Genomic DNA, 20,975 nt, shown 5'->3' on the forward strand with positions numbered 1-20,975 from the left:
AGAATCGAAACCAAAAGTGAAACTTTTCGGAAAACGATGGACCGCGTTTCTATTCCCTAGTTTTGAATATATGAAAAAGAAAAAAAAGCTACATTTTAATTTAAAAATGTAGATTTCACATGTTAAGAGCATCTGTTAAATAAGTGGAGACAAAACCAGAAAGTTAGAGAATGATGAAATTTTTTCAACAAACACTACCTTTATGTTGGTATGATGAATATGATTTTTGAGACTTTCATACTAATTTATATACCTGAAATTATTTTCGTTAGTAAATATTGGGCAAAATTTGACTATATTTAAAATTAAGCTGCCCAGCCACCAGAAAAAATGTCAATGCTTTATTGAAGGTATTTAATAAACGCCCTTTCATAATAATCGAAGCTTTCTTTTTTATTACTAATTTAAAATGGAAATATTTTCTTAGTTACTCCGTAAAATTACACATACAAATGTCTATGTATGCAGGCAGTCGAGGGGGGGGGGGGAGGGAATAACAGTTGCAATTTGGCCTTGAGCTCACAGATTGGTCCTGTAAACGAGATGCCTGTTCAAAATTTTGTTTTGCGATTTTTTTTTCTTTTTTTTTTTAACTATGGGATTTTAGGAGTTTACTAACGAAAATTTTTTCTAGCATTTCATTTGCATTGGGCTGCGAAAAAACAAAGAAATGAATGCACCCAAAAAAAAAAAAACTGATCTGATTAAAACAAAAAAATTATCTTCGTACTGAAATGAGAAATTTATATTAAACAAAGTATAGAATACGCAAATTTGCTATCCATTGCAAATTTTATTAAGGAACGGCTCCAGATGGGGACGGGTACCCCCCCATTTGAGCTCAAGAAGAGCAATATATGTGACACGACCCCTCCCCCCTTTTCTGAATAACCCCCTCTAAAAGCAGAAGTTGGATCCGCCCTTGATTTATGCATGCTCTGACTGATTCGAGCACTTTATTATGTAAGCATGTATGTAAGTTTGTAGCAATGGTGAGGTTCCAACTGGCCCAAACTGTCAAACACATCAAGATAAGCTTGTCACGTGGGGAATACCTCCCTCCTAATAAAGAAATCTGAAAGTCAGAGCCACTCCATCGCCATCTTTGCCCACTGCCTAAAATAAACTGTTTTTGGCGATCCCTAAATATCGATAAATGCCAATACATAGTGGAAGGATTGCTTGCCATGGAGATCTACTCCTATCACCTATTGTCGAGTTAGAAGTACACTGTGAGTGAGTGGAGGTCATGTTGGGTGGTGAGAAAGGGGGAAAAGACTCGTATTACTATGGCGAAATTTTCGCGTGTTTTACTTTTCTCGCTCAAATTGACAATGAAAGTATTTATTGCCTACATAGGAAATAAAAAAATAATGCACAACACAATTATATTTTAAGCTTTAAATTTCCAAATAATAAACTAATTGCATAATTAATGTCTTAAGTGAATTAAAATTATTTTAGTAACAAATGAATGATCAACTGATTATAAATGTTTTTTTTTTTTCAATAAAACACAATGATTTTCCCATAGAGAAGGTTACACAATTATTGAAATTATCAAAACTTTGCAGTCTATGTCCAGACTATAAAATTAGATTACAGCATAAAACATAAATGAAAAACTTATTTTGATAAAGTTACCAGAATGAGGATAAAAATAAAATAAAACTAACAAACTTTAGATTAGTTTTTAAAAAAGCAGTCCCATGTAAATAAATGTTAAATAGCATAAAATTCTAAACACCGTCTTGAAAACCTATCCACCCAGTTCCTTGAATTTTGATGATTCATTCTTTCTTTCTTTATTATTATTATTATTATTATTATTATTATTATTATTTTAGAAATACACGGAATACTTGGTATTCGGTATACTGTATATCGGCAGACAAACCGATTATTTGTTTTGGCAGAGTAGGGGAATGTGGGGCAAAGTGAAATGGTTAATCTGACTGAGCTTTTTCAAAATAAACATATTGAAAATTTGTTTTGAAAATTAGAGTACTTGAAAGAACATTGTATTTTATAATAAAACGTGCATTGAAATAGTATTTTTCATTTTCGGCGGTGAATTTTCGCTTTTAAAAAAAAGTGGAAAAATTTCGCTTTATTTTTTATGGGGCAAGTGAAAAATGAAATAAGTTTGAAATAAAATATTTTCTATTCGATTATAAAAAATATTTTTGATCAAAGAAATCAGTAAATAAAAGCTTGAATGAATAAATGAAAAGATGCTGAAAGAAATAAACAAATAATTAATTAAATTAATTAATTAATGTATGGGGACAAATAAACGAGTGAGTAAAACAGTGAATGAATAAAAAAAATAAGTGTATGAATGAATAAATAATTGAATTACTAAATAAAGTATGTTAATAAAGTAATACGTAAAATGCGTAAAAGATTCAATAAGTGATTGAATAATTAAACGAAATTAATTTTTCACTTTTCCCGCATGTACTTGTCTGTGCAAAATAATTAAAATATTAATAAGCTTAATATTAACTAAATAAATGTTGCATCGAATATTAGGTCTGAATTAGTATTTCAAATGTTAATTACAAGAAATTTATCATTTAATAATACCTAGAATAATTTTGGACTTACAATAAAATATTACAATATGAGAATCATTTTTCGAAAATTGCTTGTGTTATCACAGTCTATGATTTTCAGAGTTATTTTTTTCTTAGCTAGAATAGGCTACATTTTTTACTACATAGTTAAAATATTATTAGATAGGTGGCGCTAACAGCAGAGTAAATATATCACCATTTCACTTTGCCCCGCTTATTCACTTTGTCCCACATTACCCTACTTCAACATTCGACAACTGCATAGTGAACAAATTTAAAACTTCGAAAATTCCCAAAGAAACATTTTTTATGCAATGAATGAAAGTATCAGTATAATACCATGTCACAATATTAATTAAAATTCTTACTTATTATTTTTTCTCATTTAAATTAATTTAAATATTTAAAAAAATGCTTAGACCTTAAATTTAAATCTTGTTTCTTTTTAGTGTTTATTAAATCTTCTGACACATTGCATTAGTTTTACTATTATAAACAAATATGACACTACAGAAAAAATCCATAATGTTAATTAGTAATAAATGTAAAACATTAATTTATTGCTTGATTTCATTAACTGCTACTTTTTTTACATAAAATCATGGATGTAATGTATAATGTCTGAATAAAAAAGTTTTTTTTTAACGAAAAGCACTTGCATTTTAAATTTTGTAACATTTTAATTTCTAATTTTTACACCTTATGAAATATTAAATATTGATTAAAAACACAACCTATTAAGAATTAGTCTTTGTAATCAAAGTTTAATTTGAACTTGATAACAAAAAATGAAAGCATCTGATAATGTTTCAAACTTAATTTCACAATTTTATCGATAGAATTGTTTATAAGGTACCGATGAATAGCAGCAAATCACCTCAATAAATTCTAATTTGTAATGATATTTTAAGCAAGTGGGGTTTGTATTTGTGAGTAAGATAAATGCAGGATTATTTATGACACAATTTCCTTCACATTTTGTGTACGACTTGCTCCAGACGTACATGTACCCTGCCTCTCCCCACACTGTAGTGCACTATTTTCGTTGAAATTTTATAGATGAAGTATAATTTAAGATTTATGGGAGAAATTTTTCAAGAAAAAAGTATTTATTGTTTTTATAAACTCTGAAATTAACTTAGGTATTCACCCACCATATGGATGTCACCCGGGGATGACTACCCCTTCTCAAGAAAGGTTTTTTTTTTTTCTTTTTTTTTCTTTTTTTTTCTCGCAAGTTACAGCTTTCAAAAATTGAAAGCAAACGATTTGATCAACATCTGTATGTTATACATTAAAGGAGAGAAAATTAATTCTTTTCAATTATTTTAAAGCATGGGATTTTAAAGTATTCTTACTTATAAAATCCAAACTGTTGGAAAATTTGATATTCAAGTTTAGTTTCTAACATTGTGTACATCTTAGGTTAGCAATGAAATACAACGCTAAATTTTCAGAAAAAGGAATTAATATTTCAATCTGTGCTTTGAGGTTTTCCCCCTTCCCATTAGGAGGAGTGGATTAGAAAAAAAAAATAAATAAATAAATAAATTGATTTAAAAAAATCAAGGAGTTGGAGTCGGCCATTTTCCCTCCGACTCCGCAGCCCTGGTTCAAACGAACCTTTTGAAAGCGATCTGTCAAAAATCACTTTTGAAAAATGCGATTAATAACAGATTTTTTTTAAATACTAAGCACTTTTCATAATGCATTCAAAAGGACAAAATAACTTTTCCGGGTCAGAAAAGACAATATAAGTATCCGTGTAGTTTTCCATTATTCTAAGAAAAAGGCTTCATAAACGAAGAAAAGTACGGCTCAAGTCATGTAGAGAATGTTTTATCATTTTCTAGCTTTCAATCATAAATTTGAGGGTTGAAATATGCATATTTTTCTTAATGGGAAAGTTTGATATGAAATGACTTGAGCGCACTTTTCTTCGTTAGTGAAGTCTTTTTCTTGGAATAATTGAAAACTACAGGAATACTTTGTCCTTTCTTATATAATTGCCTTTCTGAACCAAAAAAATTTTTTTTGTCCTTTTGAGTGCATCATGTGAAGTGCTTAGTATTTTTTTAAAAAAAATCCGTTATTTTGAAGATTTTTGTTTTTAAACAAAATTTTTATTTAGCGTTAAGTTGTACCTTAAGATTAAACAAATCATTTAGTGAAATTCCGAAGTCTCGAAGTGGTCTAGTTGTTGAGATATAAGCAAAAGAATGGTTCACAACATGCGTTTTGTGATAAAGAACCTAATATGTCTCTTTACTTAGCCCTGTTATCGATTATTGGCATGGATGAGGATAAAAACCTTAAAAAAGCAACGACATCTTGCTCCAGTGAAGCCCTGATTCAAAATAGTCATTATGATTACTATTAAACTATTACATTAAACATTATGATTACTATTACTGTTGCAAGGCGGCAAAATTTGTAAGAATGGGTTTTATATTCAAACATTTGATGGGGAATTTGCATGAAATTTGCTGTTTTTCCACCCTAACCGAAAAAAATAATTTTATTTTAGAATTTTAATTTTTCTGTAATTAAGCTGTACCTTTAAATTAAGCAAATCATTAAGTGATATCCCGAAATCCCTAAGTGGTTTAGTTGCTGAGATATAAGCAAAAGCAGGCCTCAGATTTTTCCGTGACAACCAGGCCAAGTAATAAAAGTGCTTAATAAAAAAGGGGGTTATTTATCCAAATTTTAATTTAAACACGCTGGAATTCGTTACTTGAAATTTGATGATGTTGCTAAAAAAAATACGTTTTAACATACTTTTTTGTGTATTTCCTGAAAATAATTGAACTCAGCGAGCATGACCAGTTTTAGTTTTTAGTATGGCCCTGGCCCATAACTCAGGGTCGTGCACAGGGTGGGGGGGGGGGGGGGGGGGCTTGAGATTTTTAAAAGGGTGATTGAAATATATTTAGCACCATAGGAGTTAACAATATGGAAGGGGGACCGTAAAAGTCATGTGTGACGGACGCAAAAATTTCTGTGTATGCCTCAACCATTACTAAGCTAGAGTGACCATAACTGCTCAAACCAGTGTATTTCAATTTATGAATGTATGAATCGTTGTTGAAAATTAATGAAAATTTCACAGCTATAAGAGTGCCAAGTTCTAACACCATGAGAATTAGTTTTTACCAAGAACCAGAACTGTAACATCACAATTCAAAAACAATCTAAGTCAAAAAAAAAAAAAAAAAAAAAAACCTAAACCATGACCATAGTTCGTCATTTAATATAACGCAATTCTCCTGATTTTTTCATTTTTCTTTTGTCTATTACATGCTAATAATGACCTCTCCAAAAGTGGAAGCCGGAGCTGCTTTAATGTGTGGGAGAGAGAGAGTTTTGTTTGAAAAAAGTTACTATATGTTTGAAAAAAAAAAGGGCATTTGAACCCATTCACTCCACCAATTTTTGCCCATGTGCTAAAATATAAATGAAATTATTGAGCTTCATACAATATAAGTGCGGCTTACTAAACGCTTGTGTTTATAAATTAATACGAGTTGTAAACTTCTGTCTGCACATTCTACAAAAAGTACAATACAATTTTTTTTTCAGATCATTTTTTTTTCTTTTTACTGAATTTTTTAAAAAAGTCAAACGCAAATGAGAGACTTTTGCAGGGGTATCCATCTCTATACGCACAGGTATTCTCTGCTGCATTCAAAAGTGAATATTTTGATCCGATCGGCTAATACTGAACTTATTTGGAACTAAGAAGCATATGAGATGAGAAACACCGTTTTCGAGATGAAAATATATTTTAAAGTTAGTTGGCAAAGTCGTCAAATACGACCCCCCCCCCCTGAATTTTGCTTAAATGCACAACTGATTATGTGCATAATACTGATTATCAATTATTACAAAATAGCTTCCAAGTTCCTGATTAATCATTCAATGAACGCTAAAATTAGCTATTTTAAAAAAGCGATTATTTGCCTTTTTTTTTTTAAATAAAATACTACTTATCGGTTTTAGTAAAGTAGATTATTAAATAAATTAGCATTTGATTTTTTAGTTTGATCAAATAATTATACTTAATCATCATCCATTATCATTATACTTAATTTTTCAGTTGAAAATAAAGTATAAATTTTTATTATTTTCCTTAGGATTAATTAATATTTTATTACTAGGGTGTTTTTTAATTAATTGGAGACGCCGGTTTTCCCTGGAACTGGATGCCTGAGCCGAATGTTATTTCCAGTCTGCTACCCTGACGGTTGCTCTCAATGAACTTTCCCATTTTGCATAGGCACGTGCAACCAGTTTCACCACGTGGAACTTTTCAAAAGGACCCCCCCCCCCCCCCCCCCGAATCTCGAATGGTGATATCCCAGTTGCTCTCCTATACCACGTTGAACTTTTCAATGGCAACCCACGCCCTGAACCCCGAATGGTGCTAAGAATTGCGCCAAGCTAAGGCGCCAGATTGTTAAGCTTAGAAATTTACTCTTGAAAACAGCCTTGAATGTCCGAGCACCTAAGCCCCTCCCTTCAAACCCTACGTAGGGTTGGAAGACACCCGATTGGTCAATTGTGTTTCCGGTTAGTTGGGCGGAAGCCCCCCGTGGAGAAATTTTTGAACCAAATGGGAAAACACCGTAGCAATGTGTCTTTTGTCCCAAAGGCCCGCCATTTCAAATTTTCTGGAATGGAGGGAGGGGGATAATGTCCCCCCCCTCCATTCTAGAAACTTACATTATAAGTGCTCGAATCAGTCAGATTGTGCGCAATGCATTTAATTTAAAAAAAAAAAAAAAAAACACCAAATTCGTACAAAAATGCCCAATTTCAGAAACATTTCGAAAATCCAGGGGGAAAGGGCAATTGAATCCCTGATCACCCATATGACGAGCATGGTTTTGTATGTGTTGGGGGGGGGGGGATTCATGGGACAGAACTGTGCGCTGCCATTAAAATTTTCTTTACAGGTATTTTGGTTTCGTTCTTGGGGGGGGGGGGGGGAATCACACTCTTGAAGGAAAGGGCACCCCTGCAGATCATGGAACAAACTTTGCCGTTGATTTTTTTTCGGGGGGGTTGAGGAGTATTTAAAGGAGTCTTTTTTCTTTCATTTATGGTGTCTCTTTTTTTTGGGGGGAGGGGGGACTTTGTACAGATAGCTCCAATGAGTTATTAGAGTCCCTGTATGAAAAGTTTATGACCCTATATGACTCTACCATAAGTATATTAATCAACTAACATATAACCAAATTTCACGGTGAAGTTATAATAAAACAAGTAACTGCATTTAAACTGTGTTGTTTGTTTGTTTGTGGCTTATTAGTGCTTGCTTTTCAAACGTGGTACAATTCGATTTTTTAAAAATAATTTTTCATATTTGCCTCTTATGTGACATTAAAAATATTTTTAAATTAATTAAAACGAATTGGATGAATAAAACACAATTTAGGAATGGTTCTTAAATTCAATTATAAACTAATATATTTAAATCATTAAATAAAAAATTGTTTTTGTTAAATGTTTTTTTTTCTTAACTGTAGACCATTAATGAAGTAACTTAACTTGATCCGTAACGATTGTATCAAAAGAATTACTTCATTTTGCTTATCGCCAAATATGGCGATAAACAAAGGAATCTAGCAACCTTTTTCAAATATGGCGGCTGGATTTAGCTGTATTTAACGGACGGTATAAACAAATCGCTTTCCTGCGATACTTGGAGTTGTGAGCTCTCCTGGCTGCGACTATTTTCTCTAATGTTTTTAATTTTAAAAATCAATTTAATACTACAATAAATAATGAATATGATTTCTGTAGCAAAATACACGCAGTTTTTGTGAGGCCATGAAACAAATTATTTAAGAATTCGGTATCCAAAATCATGGTTTCAGTTTCGATTTTAAGTTTTCTATTCATTTTCAGTTTTAAGTTGGCAACATGAAAAAGTTTTTTCATTTTTCGTCTGGGACGTGGACTGCGCTGTGTTTATTAAGGCGGCGTGTCATTTCACAAGTTGATGTTTTTTAAATAAATAAAAGCTCGTTAACGATGGCAGATGCAAGTAAGGTAGAAGCCGGCAGTAAAGATTTGATGGAGGAGCAAGAACGAGCTACTTCCCTGGAACTTGATGTAGGAATGGAATACTGATTCTAGCTTGAGTAGTTCTTTTAAAATCCTTTTTTGAAAGTAAACACGAAGAGAAAATTGGTATTATTTATGAGCAGTAAATTTCATTGCCGTTTTATGAGGCCCTCATTTTGTATCGAGTATAATTTATGTTGCTGTCATCCTCAGTGCTAAGTATTTTCTATTGCAATAAAAATGACTTTTTAACAGAATTCTTTTATATGATAGCGTAACGTTATATATGTATATATTCAGGGCCGTATCCAGAGGGGGGGCCTGACGGGCCCGGGCCCCCCCCGAAACCCGAAATGTTTTGCACTGTAAAACAGAAGGTTTTTTTTTTTAAATTCCTAATGTCAGAAAAGGAAAATAACAATGTTTTTTTTAATTCATAATTTTGCTACTATTCAAAATTTATAAAATTTTGAAGAAATACAGAAAAAGCAGTTCAAGTTCTCATTAGCTGCAAGGCACACTTGAAATTTAGACCTTGAATTAGGACTTCCTGCTCTCTTTCCCAATTCAATTCAGGGCAGTCCAGGGTTAAGGCAGGCCCTTTGTCAGTTCGGTAGATTTTTCAAGTCTACCAAACTGACTTCTGTGCACCTCCTCCTCCAGGGGCGTGCACAGAAATTTTGGGGCTGTCGCAAATGCTTTTTTTTGGGCCCCCTCCATATTGCTTACCCATAGTTTCAACCCTAGGTTTAAAAATATTGGGCCCCATTTAAGCTCGAGCCCGGCCAACAGGTGTCCCTTCTCCCCTCTGTGCACGAGCCTGCCCTCCTCCCCTAAAACTCTTATAAAACTTACACTGTACTGATTTCGAGCCGGGGACTCCTCAAAGGCTGGGCCCCTAGTTTCCGATTAGGCGAGTATCTTGTTACCAAGATGTGACAAATTCAGCTCCTTGATACATCCTGAGTAAAAAATGCAAAAATCACCATTCTCGCGTGTTTGTAGCATAACTTTCAAGATCATTTTTGTGACTGATATGTTTCTTGTCTTGCATTTATATAATGCTGAATTCAGTATCATGGAAATTCTTTTGTTATTGCTTGTTTTTTTCCTTACTTTTACTGCATACTGTTAATATCTTTAGTATGAGAAAAAAAAATAACACTTGACTCTCTTTCATTTTCTGCACTACTTGTGATTGAAAAAAAAAGTTTGTTTCGAGAAATAGTTCCTTGCATTTATTTTTAACTTAAAACGGGTGTGTCTTACGAAGTTATAATCATTTTGTAAGACTGTGCAACCAACTTCTGAAAAGTGTAAATAAAGAGCTTCAAATAATTTCAACTGTTCGAGAGTCTTTGAAAATTATTTAAGTTTTTGAAATTCCCTGAAAAATTCTTCAATTTTGTATCTTATTAATAAAATAAAGTATGAATTGTCCAAATGGCCAGAATATTATTCTTCCGTTCTTATTTTCTGAATGTGTACACCATTTCTTTTAAACTATTTTGTACAATTTTCATACTGTAGGGCATTTAATGAAAAAAAAAATGGGGTAGGAGGAGTGATCAAAAACAAACTTCACTAAAAGCCGATGTGAGCAGATGACGAAGTGCTTCTCTTTTCTCATCTCTCGTTTTTCCTCTCTGTCCATAAAGTTCCATGATTTTGTCGAGCAAGCAGTTTTTATTTTGTTTGATCTTGATTTGCAAAATAATGTATAACTTTTAAAAGACTTTGTTTGCCTATTTTTTTTTTTTTTTTCATATTTTTGTAGTCACAATTACCTAATATAAGGCTTCAAAATACAGCTTTTTTTTTTCCCGAAAATTTCACGGGAAAAAAACCCCGACCCCCTGAAATTATGGATGTTCTACATCCGACTTAAAGGGACACTCTCCTGTTATCCTTACCACTACAAGGTGAATAAGAAAAATAATAAGAAATTAAAATAAAAACAATCCAAACAGTGGAATCATTAAAAATCGAGACAAAAAGTCTTCTATGTTAACATTTTTATTCGTTTGGTGTGTCTATATGTACTATATGTGTGTGTGTGTGTGTGTTAGGGCAATGTGTTAATCCGGGCCCCTCCCGAAAAAAATTTCTGGATACGGCCTTGTATATATTGAAATGTCAAACATTGAAGTCATCCGAGTAGGTATTGCTTATAATTTTAAATTTCTTTTCTTGATTAATATTCGATCTGGATTCAGCTCAGATTTAAAATGATTCTCTCTTTTTACAATTGTCGCAACTATTGATCAGTTGATGGAAAATTTATTTTGCATGTGGTTACACTCGAATCACTTACATTATACAGATATTTGTCAGATGTGCCATCGATGGTCAAAACAAAAATGTCAATAATCGGAACAAAATCTTTTTAGTTTTGAAATATCTGTGCATGCATCTTAACATTTGACAAGCAATCTCACTGGAAAATAAACTAATATGGCAGCATCTGGTGTTATTACTTTTTAACTAAGTATTTTGAAGTGTCAAAAACTTAATTTGAACAATTACATAGACCAATTATTTTCTGATCAAATTTCAGATGAAAATGCAAAATAAATCCTGAAAATTATTTAAAAATTGAAAAGCATCCCTATTTGTGGCAGGTACTTAATAGACAGTTTCATTTAAGAATTCCTGTTTATTGGGGAAAGCTTTTTATTTATAAGGCCTAAAACTTTTCATTTGTGTATAATTGGTAACAAATTATTAAGAATTTTTCTGGTGAAGTATTAAGTCTAGCTCCAGCATTTGGATTTTATATCCTACTATACAATCATACAATGATGAACTGCACTAATCAAAATCATATTTGAAAGTTATTTACTAATTGTTGAATATAATAGCATACTAATTTAGGTTTTAGTTAGGCTCGTAATTCATTCGACTCCCAGGTAGTGCAAGCTAGAATTTAAAGTCTAGTAAGTTTTTAAAATTTACTTCAATTTTTTGGGTTTCCCTCTAGAAATTAATTTTATTAAAATTGTTTATAAAAAATTTAACAGTTTTGTGTATGTTCATGTGTTTTTCTTGGTAAGGAATAGGTTGCAATTTCCTCTAAAATTTTTTCATTTATAAACTTTGCCCTCCTGATCAAAATTGTTTTTTCGAAAAGTAATCATAAGCATCTTTTTTTGTGTGTATGTTTCACCCCTTCCCACTCTAATAGTTGCTTATTTGACTGTATGAATTAATATTTTCATTATCTGTTCTTGTTTAGACATTATAAAATGTTTTGCTACATCATGAGGCTAGCAAATTATCAGCAAAAAACTATGAGATTGATTATTTTCATTGAAATCTTTCATTTTTAATTTTGTGCAAAGTAAAATTTTATTAGAATCATTACCTCCACAAACATTTTTGTTTTAACAGGTGGAACAGAAGACTTTAGAAAATTTACAAAATTTTGCTGAAGAATGCATAGAAAGTTTACAAAATGCAGAGTAAGTTATAAAACTTATTTTTTCTTTTTTAGCTCACCTATCCTTGAGCCTAACCAAAATCTCTGTTCAAGGGGGGTGAATGACAAAAATGGGGGGACAGGGTCAGGGGAAACTAGTCCCTGAACAGAAACAGATCAGGGAAAAGTCGGGGAACTTTATCACTCAGGGAAATATCAGGGAATTTTTGAAAAAATAACAAAAATTCAGGGAAAATTGATTATTTTCCCTGACTTTTTGTTTGAAAAATGAAGTACTTGAATTCTACAAATTTTCTGTCAATCATTTGTTTAAAAAAAGTAAAATTAATTAAGTGCGATCATACAATGCTGCATATTTGTGCATTTGTTTTCCGCAACATCAAAGCATTCAATCTTAGGATAAGCTTCCCAAGATTGTTTCTGTGTCTGTAAAGTTGTTTTTTTTTTAGCAAGCATCGATTTTCCTTCCACACATTCCATGCTACGTAAAATAAACAACCCTACAGGCAAAGAGGAAGCCATCATTAATGACTTCACTCCCTTGTCTTTACTTATATTTTTTATGTAATTAGCATATTGTTGTCACGATTTCGAGAAAAAATCTTTGTTTTTTAAATTAATGCTGATAAAATCTTAAAAGTTATCACTTGGCATTTTAAATTTAATTGCTAAAATTGTATGTTGACTGCAAATCATATTTCTTTTTTTACCATCTTATTATTCGCTATCACTTCAGATCAGAGGTGGCGATTGGAATAAAAAAATGGGGGGGGGGGGGGGGGGGGTGTCAAGCAAAAAAAAAAAAAAAAAAAGATAGCAAATAAAAGCCATAGGACTTTTAGCAGCAGCAAAAAAGAAAAAAAAAAAAGAGGGCGGGATACAAAATTTTGCTAGGTATGGTTTTGAGAACAGATGAGTTGTAATTGATGTAAATCTAACAGCTTAACTCACGTTTTTATTAAGATTTTGATGAATTTTGTATACAATAACTTTCCCTTAAGAAACACTTAGATATGAATTAGATTAACATTATTTACACCAAAGTATTTTGAGATGTCACAAAACAATTGGTAATAATTTCATTGAACAAGTATGGCTTGTTTAAGTTAATCAATTGATTTACTGATATCTAAACAATGAATATATAAACTAAAAGTTACTGCTTATGTTAAATAATGTTTCATAAACAGATGTACAAAGTAAAACAAATAATTATATTCTGAAAATTTTGACGTTTCTGCTTTTTTTTAAATGTAATTTCTGGTTTGGGTTCCTTAATTGGAAATAAAAAAATAACCATAAAGGGGGGGGGGGGGAGTTGCCTTGCCCCCCTCCCATCTGAATCACTTCCACTGCTTCAGATTATACGAAGGGTTTTTCTTTTCAGACTTTAAAACTATTTTATTTTAAAATCATATACATATAAATTTTGAAATTAATAATTGTTTTTGCACTTCAATGTTCTTTGTTACTAAAGTAATCTAAGATTTTTTTCGACAACTAATAAAATCATTGGAAATTGAGTTGTGTACATAAGTAAATATATATTTTTATTATTTTTAATAGTTAAAATGCTGTATTCATTCATTAAAACCTAAGTTCTTGATTAGAGAATAGTTTCAGTATTACTGGTTGTTGAAAGATTTAAATTTGTTTTTCATAAGTATGTCTATTCTGCCGTGTTCAGGTAAAGAGCAGTAACTGTAAATTTTTCATGTTTTTCTCTTTTCATTTTTGTCATCTATTGTACGTTATCTTTATTGTACATGTTCCCTTATTTGGTTTTCGCTGAAAAGAAGGCACGAAACAAACTTTAATTCCAACGTTTTCCTGTTGTTAGTACTGAATCCACCACACATTTCTTCAAATAGTCTCAAAAACTTATTTCTGCAGATACTAGCTGCCATTTTACCTGCAGTATTATTTACGTAAGTAAAACTACATTACTTCTGCACTTTAACTATTGCTTGTTACTCTTCTAGTAACAAGTATACTGCTTGAAAATTCAGTTCCAAGATTATTTCCATTTAAGTTTTTTAGTTTTGTCATGATTAAATATGTCTTTAAGAGGGTTTTAATAATTTCTTAGAATACTTATGTTAACTGGTTCCTGGGAAGTAAAGTATTTGTTTTTGATTTCCTATAATATTTCTCTGTTGATAATTTAATATACTATTTTTACCAAAAAGAGAAGCATCTTTTCAAAAAATATTTTTAATTAACAGCCTAAACCGTTTTAAGCACTGCTTTTATTTAATATGCAATGTTTTTCAGGTAGGGTTAAGAAAGGAAACCATTATCATTGGTAACGTAAATCAGGGAAATTTGCTGAACTTAATCAGGGAAAAGTCAGGGAAATTTTAATTTTCCAGTTCCTGTCACCATTCCTGTGCTCACAGGGTTGCTCAACGATTGTTGTTTTAAATAATATTACTTCCAAATGGTAATTTATGAATAATTCTCAATAGTGTCAAGTTGAGCTGCACCAATTAATCAAGCATAATCAGCCATTTTTCGCTGGTTAATTGACAAATTTTTTAAAAAGAATTTGAGTTACTATCACCATGCCTAGAACAAGAAATTATGGTGAACGAGTTCATAAACGATAATTAAATGCCATTTTCTGGAATAAAAATTGTAACATATAATTATGAATTAATAATAATAATCATAACATAGATTTAAATATGGGAAAATCATTCATCTATTAAGATATTTATTGAATTATGCATGCTTATTTTAATAGAAGGTTATAACTTCATTACTTATATAATATGTGTCTATAAGTTTCCGTGTCTTTTCTCAATTTTTAAGGGCTCTTCCAATTTTTTTTTTTAATTCAGTGATTGTATTCTTGACAAACAAGTGAATCTTGGCAAGTACAATACTATTCATTTATCATTTGAAATATCTTTTTTCACTTTTTTAATCATTGTTTCTGTAACTGAATTGTTGGTTAGATTTTCCCTTGTATTGTTGATGTTGTTATACTCCTTTTATATTGCTCTTGAATGTAAACTATAGAAATATCATTCTTCTGCTCTAAGCTTTGTTACTTGATTTACTAAAATAGATTTGATTTGAGTATTGTTGAATTGAGTTTTAAATTTTTAATTTTAGGGTCTGATGAAAATTTGAGCGTAAAAGATCAATATGTTCCAGGTCCTCTACCCAAAGAGTATGAAAGTTCTTAAATTCTTTTTTATGTAATGTTTTTTATTATTTATGTTGATTTTATTTTAAACTTTGAGAATGTTTTCTTTTGGCAAAGTTTACTTTTACTTTCCTTTGATATTACACTCAAGAAATAAGCAGTGATCTTCTTTCAGTGTTAATTATCTAATAATGAGGAAGCAAGTATTGATGTATTGTTGAAATATTTAACACAAACATTTTAACCCTTTAATGAATTAAGTTTCTGAGTTTTTAAATTTGAGAATGACTTTATATTTATAATTTAAATGAATAAAAAAATAATTTTGTATGTAATACTTTTTGCCTTTGTGCAACAAAGTAACATTTAAAAAACAACTTTCATACAGCAAATTTGACGCTAACTGCAAACATGTGTTTCAGGGTTTCAAGAGAGCTCTTTTATCAATGCAAAAGTGAGTGTTTGGGTGAAAAGTCATTTAAGAAATGTTATAGAAATAATTTTGGCTAATAAAACCAATACAAGCTATCGGAATTATTTTTGCAAATAAAGCCGAGAAAAGCTATGGAAATTATTTTAATTATTTTTGCTAATTCGCAGAGAAAAGCTTTGGAAATCTATTTTTTTTTTTTTTTTTGAGATGACTTTACATTCAAAAGCTCACACTTTTGCGTTGATAAATACGAATATGACGACCAGCAGCAGGTTCTGCCCCTAGCTAGACTGGTCCTAGTCAATTTATTAGTCGCTAATGAAGATCAATGGCCTTCTTAAAGTTGTTAACCCCTTTGCTCATTACCGACATTTCTGCTGAGCTGTTCAAAGTGCCCACAACTTTACTAAAATAGTAATTTTTCCTAAATTCCAGGTTAGCCTGAGATTTGAACAGCTTAAAATATTGACCCCCTTGTCCTGCTTTCAGTGCATAAATTTAATCAACTGAATCATGTCCCCTCTGACTCTCCTTTGCTCCAGACTATACATATTAAGCTTTTTACATCTAATATCATAATCTAAATCTGAAAGATTAGAATTCAGAAAGATTCTTCTAGAAAGATTTAGAATTCAGAAATTTAATCAACTGAATCATGTCCCCTCTGACTCTCATTTGCTCCGGACTATAAATATTAAGCTTTTTACATCTAATATCATAATCTAAATCTGAAAGATCCTTACTAGTCTAGTTGCCTTTTTTCCAATCCTTCCCAATAAAGAAATATCTTTGCTGAGATAAGGAGAGCATACTCCAAATGAGGTCTTACTAAACTCTTATATAAAGGCAGAAGAACCTTCTTAGATTTATTTGAAATAGATCTATTGATAAACCCAAGCATTCTGTTTGCTTTGTTACTTGTAACGCTGCACTATTGACTAAACTTGAAATCCTAATTCAGTTAGACACCCAGATCAATAACATTTTCTGTTATTGATCTGGGTGTCTAGAGGTTTTCTGACTAATGACCGAACCCTATAAATAATAACGTGTATGCTTATTTCCGTGGCCTAAATGTAGCACTTGACATTTCTCAACATTAACTCTGCCCACTTAGTAATAGGATCTAAATCTGCTTGAAGTTGTTTTACTTGTTCTTAATTTTCTGCAATTCAAAAACTTTTACATCATCAGCAAAACAATTCATGTTTCCAGAAATATTTTCATGAAAGAATGGGGTTCCTTGTAACCCTGAAACAATTGTCTGCAATCAGCAGACCCAGATAATATAGACAAACAACATGAATGCCATTCGCAAAGAATTTTCAAAGTTTGCAGACAATTCTGATATTTTTTAAACAAATTTCTATTTTATTACATCTTTTTTGGCGAGCGACAAATGTTGGACGCCCATTTAAAAAAAGGCTGAAAAAGGAACGAGTGTAATTGAAAAAAAAAAAGACATTCTGGTCGCGTAGTGGTTCTCTACTCGCTCTGAACTTTAGGTTTTTTAGTTTTATCTAGGTCTGGCAATCAGTTGCTAATTTGTGCTGTTCATTCATATACTGTTCATTTGTACTAATGTATATTCATATTGTACTGTTCACTTTGTACTAAACATTCTGTTTCCTTCTGTTAAAATGTATTTGTTTATACTTTTTTTCTTTTTTATCTTCAAACTATATCTCAAATTGTATCCAGCCTCACTCACCATAATTTAGAGAAATCTGTTTAAGTTAGATTGCATGCATTTATTTAAGATAAGATAAAAGCTGATAACTTAACAGGTTCTATGTTTCATTGATTTTATTTTTTATGTATGTATTTTAACTTGTGTTTTCTTATTTCTGTGAACAGGGGGAAAGTCATTGCTGACATACGGCAGTACCTCTTGGATCTTATTGCTAAAAGTGAAGATGAAGAAGAAGAAGAGATTTTAATATCATATATAAGGTATCACACTTTTCTAGAAATTTTTAAATTTTGATCTACGAGATTTATGCTTGACTTTTTTTTTAAGCTTTACTTAATTAATCTGTAACACTAATGGTTGAAATGCATTTAATTATGCAAATATACACTTTTTATTATTTGCATTGCGTGTGTATGCTTTTCACAGAGCATTTACGATTACTATAATGTGATGACCTAAAATAGAGAAGACCAGGGTGACCATTCACTCTGGAAACCTGGAAAACAGGGTATTCTCAGAGAATTTTAAAATATCACTAGAAAACCTGGAAAATTCAGAAAATTTGTGATTGACTCTGGAAATTATGACAAACAATGAGTATTGGCTTTGACCACGAACCTGGTCTCTTGATTTTCTACCAATTGGGCTTTTGTGTACTGCACTAGAAAATTTTGTTTTATGTACTTTAGTATCAATGTACTCGCTTAAAAGTTTGATCCTTCTACTTTCAGGGAAAAAATATAGGAATTTGTGGAAGTTCACGCCATACTTAAAAAAACAAACGAACTTGGAAATATTTTGCTCTGTTTTTATTGAAAAGAAGCCCCTGCGATAATTATCTTGTATAAGAAGAACCTTCTATAAACCTTCCTTTTACTAAACTAGACAAATTGAAAATTTGAACGACATCGATCCAGTAGTTTCTGAGTTTACCCCGGACAAAGAAATTTGGAGTTTGTATTTTATATGCTGGTTGAGTTTCATAAAATCTGCCATACGAAAGGAGGTGATGGCGTCCAATCCTTATCCATAACCAAATTATGGTAGGTATAAGGAAAATTAGTAAAAAAGCAAAATTTTGAGAAAACGACCAATTTCTTAGATTCCTGTAGGACCTACACACAAAATATGTACATATTTGGAAAGAGCAGACTAAATCCTACAAAATGACTCTTTCCCCATTAAGATAAAGATAGTCGCATTTTACAACGAGCTATAAGCTTTGAAACATTGGACACACTCAGAATTGAAATGGTGCCAAAATTTTTCAATCAACATTTTCAAAAACAACAGTATGAGCTACAATCGGGAAAATCTACCAAAAACTGACCCATTTCACTAACTTTCAGATGATACAACAACAAATCATATTTACTTTAAGTTCAGCAGAAATTCATGCTTTTGTTTGAAACAGTGTAAAAATCTGCATTCGTTGGAAAAGGAAAACCAGTGAAGAGTTGCAGCTTTCTGTTTTAAATTTTCTGTTTCACGTAAGCATGTTACTTTCTTTGTTTAAGAAAGTGATATGTTTATATCAAAATAATAGTTTTAACATTTTATTAAGGGAAAAAACACATGATATAACAATAAGTATAAATAAAAGAAGCATTACTTTCTTGTGCTTTTCACAAAGAAAAATTCAATAATAAAAAAGTACGGTTACAACTCATACGGTTGTTATTGAAAATGTCGATTGAAAACTTCGGCACCATTTCAATTCTGAGTGTGTCCAATGTTTCAAAGCTTGTAACTCTCTGTAAAATGCAACTATCTTGATGAAAAAAGTGTCATTTTGTAGGATATAGTCTGCTCTTTCCAAATATGTACTTATTTTGTGTGTAGGTCCTGAAAGAATCTCGGAAATCTGTCGTTTTTCTCAGAATTTTGTTTCTTTACTCATTTTCCTTAATCTACCATAACTCGGTTACCGTTGAGGATTGGACACAATAATGGGTGGTTCTATGCTCTGCTTGGACTCTTCTATAACCCCCTTTCGTATGGCAGATTCGATCAAACTCACCCTGTATATGAAGGTGTATAATATTTTGAACTCTAATTTAAATCAACAGTTAAGAGGATATCATTTTTTTTGTTAGATTTATACTTTTTTTAATACTGATTTTATGTAAAATTATGATTATCTATACTGATATTATGAAGAGAGCGTGCAAATTTTTGTGTGTTCATATGTTTGAGGTAATCTCTGGGAACCATTGCACCTATTTGAAAAATTCTTTCACTGCATGAAAGGTGCGTTCTTACTGAGTGACATAAGTTATAAATTATGCATAAATGTATTATTCCAATTTTTTATACCAAGAGTTTGTCTTTGCTATCAGTTTGCGTTTTGTACCATTTCATTGTTATAAACGTCAAAATCAGCCGCCGATCGTCCCGCATTGGTAACAAAAGAGTGGTTGAAGGTTCTCTTTGAACTAAATGAAGACGGATGGAAACACATGAGCGAAAAAAAAATCACATTGTCAGCATAAGAAGAGCTGAAACCTTTACATGTGTTAGAGGCTGCATAGGATACGGTGTGTAGCATTCTATTAGCTTTGGATAATGCAAACCATTCAGAGTCAAAGAAAGTTTATACTTCTAAATTTGTTTAAACAAATAATAACTGAGATTCGCTTTAATTTTTTCTTAAATTCAATTAGTGCAAATAGATGATAACAATCCGTGTTTCTAAAAGCTGTCACTTTGCATGCATTTCTTGCTATTCTTTAAGGTTTTTATTTATGCTAAAATTAAAGTGAGAAACATCTGCTAATAAATTCCTTTAAGTACATTTAGTTTAGAGAATTATCAACTCAAAGAGTAATTGAACATAATTAGCGTACATTCATAGTTATGATTTCAAACAATCACGACAAAGAACATTTGATTGGAAAGAAATTGAACAAGAAGAGGTAAAAATATATAAAAATCATTTGGAGAAATATTCTTGATGATGACCGCATTTAAGCTTTTAAAACGATATGAATGAAGTATGAAGTGAAAAGGGGGGGCGCTTGAAAACAGCGCGAGCACCGAGACCACAGGTCTATTATACTATCCTCGCTTAAACTACTAAAGGAGCCCAATAACAGAAATAAATCTCAGCAGTTGCCTAACCGAAATTCTAGGCAGTTCCCAGGGATCTACATAGTGGTATCCCAAGTGCTCAAATCTTTGTGCAGAGTAGAAGTCACATTCACATAGTACATGAATTGATTTTTCATCAGCCATATGACATCCTCTACACGAAGGGTTGTCGATAACACCCATCAGATTAAGGTGCCTATTAAGAGAACAGTGTCCAGTTAGTAACCCAACAGTCTTCTTGATCTCATTCCTGCTCAAGTTAAGCAGTTCCTTAGACCTGAGCCAAGGAGGCTGCTGGTTCAGAGTCTTGGCCTGTCTTTGAGACTCGGACTGAAGCCACAGGCCATAAGATTCATCCATAAGAAGGTTCTTTGCAGTGGTCCTTACTGCATTGTAGGGCAGGCAGAGGACAGGCTCAGGTCCCATAAACGGTACATTGGATCCCTGTTTAGCTAACTGATCTGCCAATTCGTTACCTAAAATGTCACGGTGACCAGGAACCCAGTAAAGGGAGA

General features: G+C 31.7%; 1 protein-coding gene across 1 annotated transcript in view; it reads left to right on the forward strand.

Annotated features, from left to right (window-relative positions):
* The first annotated feature begins 8,550 nt into the window (after positions 1-8,550).
* LOC129220443 (pyridoxal-dependent decarboxylase domain-containing protein 1-like) overlaps positions 8,551-20,975 on the forward strand; it is an 89,331-nt gene continuing 76,906 nt past the window's right edge. Inside the window, exons 1-4 of the mRNA XM_054854864.1 lie at positions 8,551-8,699; positions 12,042-12,112; positions 15,212-15,268; positions 17,535-17,630. Coding sequence (XP_054710839.1) covers positions 8,619-8,699; positions 12,042-12,112; positions 15,212-15,268; positions 17,535-17,630 — 305 coding nt within the window. The 5' untranslated portion in view covers positions 8,551-8,618. The remainder of the gene's footprint in view (positions 8,700-12,041; positions 12,113-15,211; positions 15,269-17,534; positions 17,631-20,975) is intronic.

This window comes from Uloborus diversus, chromosome 4 (assembly GCF_026930045.1).
Source record: "Uloborus diversus isolate 005 chromosome 4, Udiv.v.3.1, whole genome shotgun sequence".
Taxonomy (NCBI): domain Eukaryota; kingdom Metazoa; phylum Arthropoda; class Arachnida; order Araneae; family Uloboridae; genus Uloborus; species Uloborus diversus.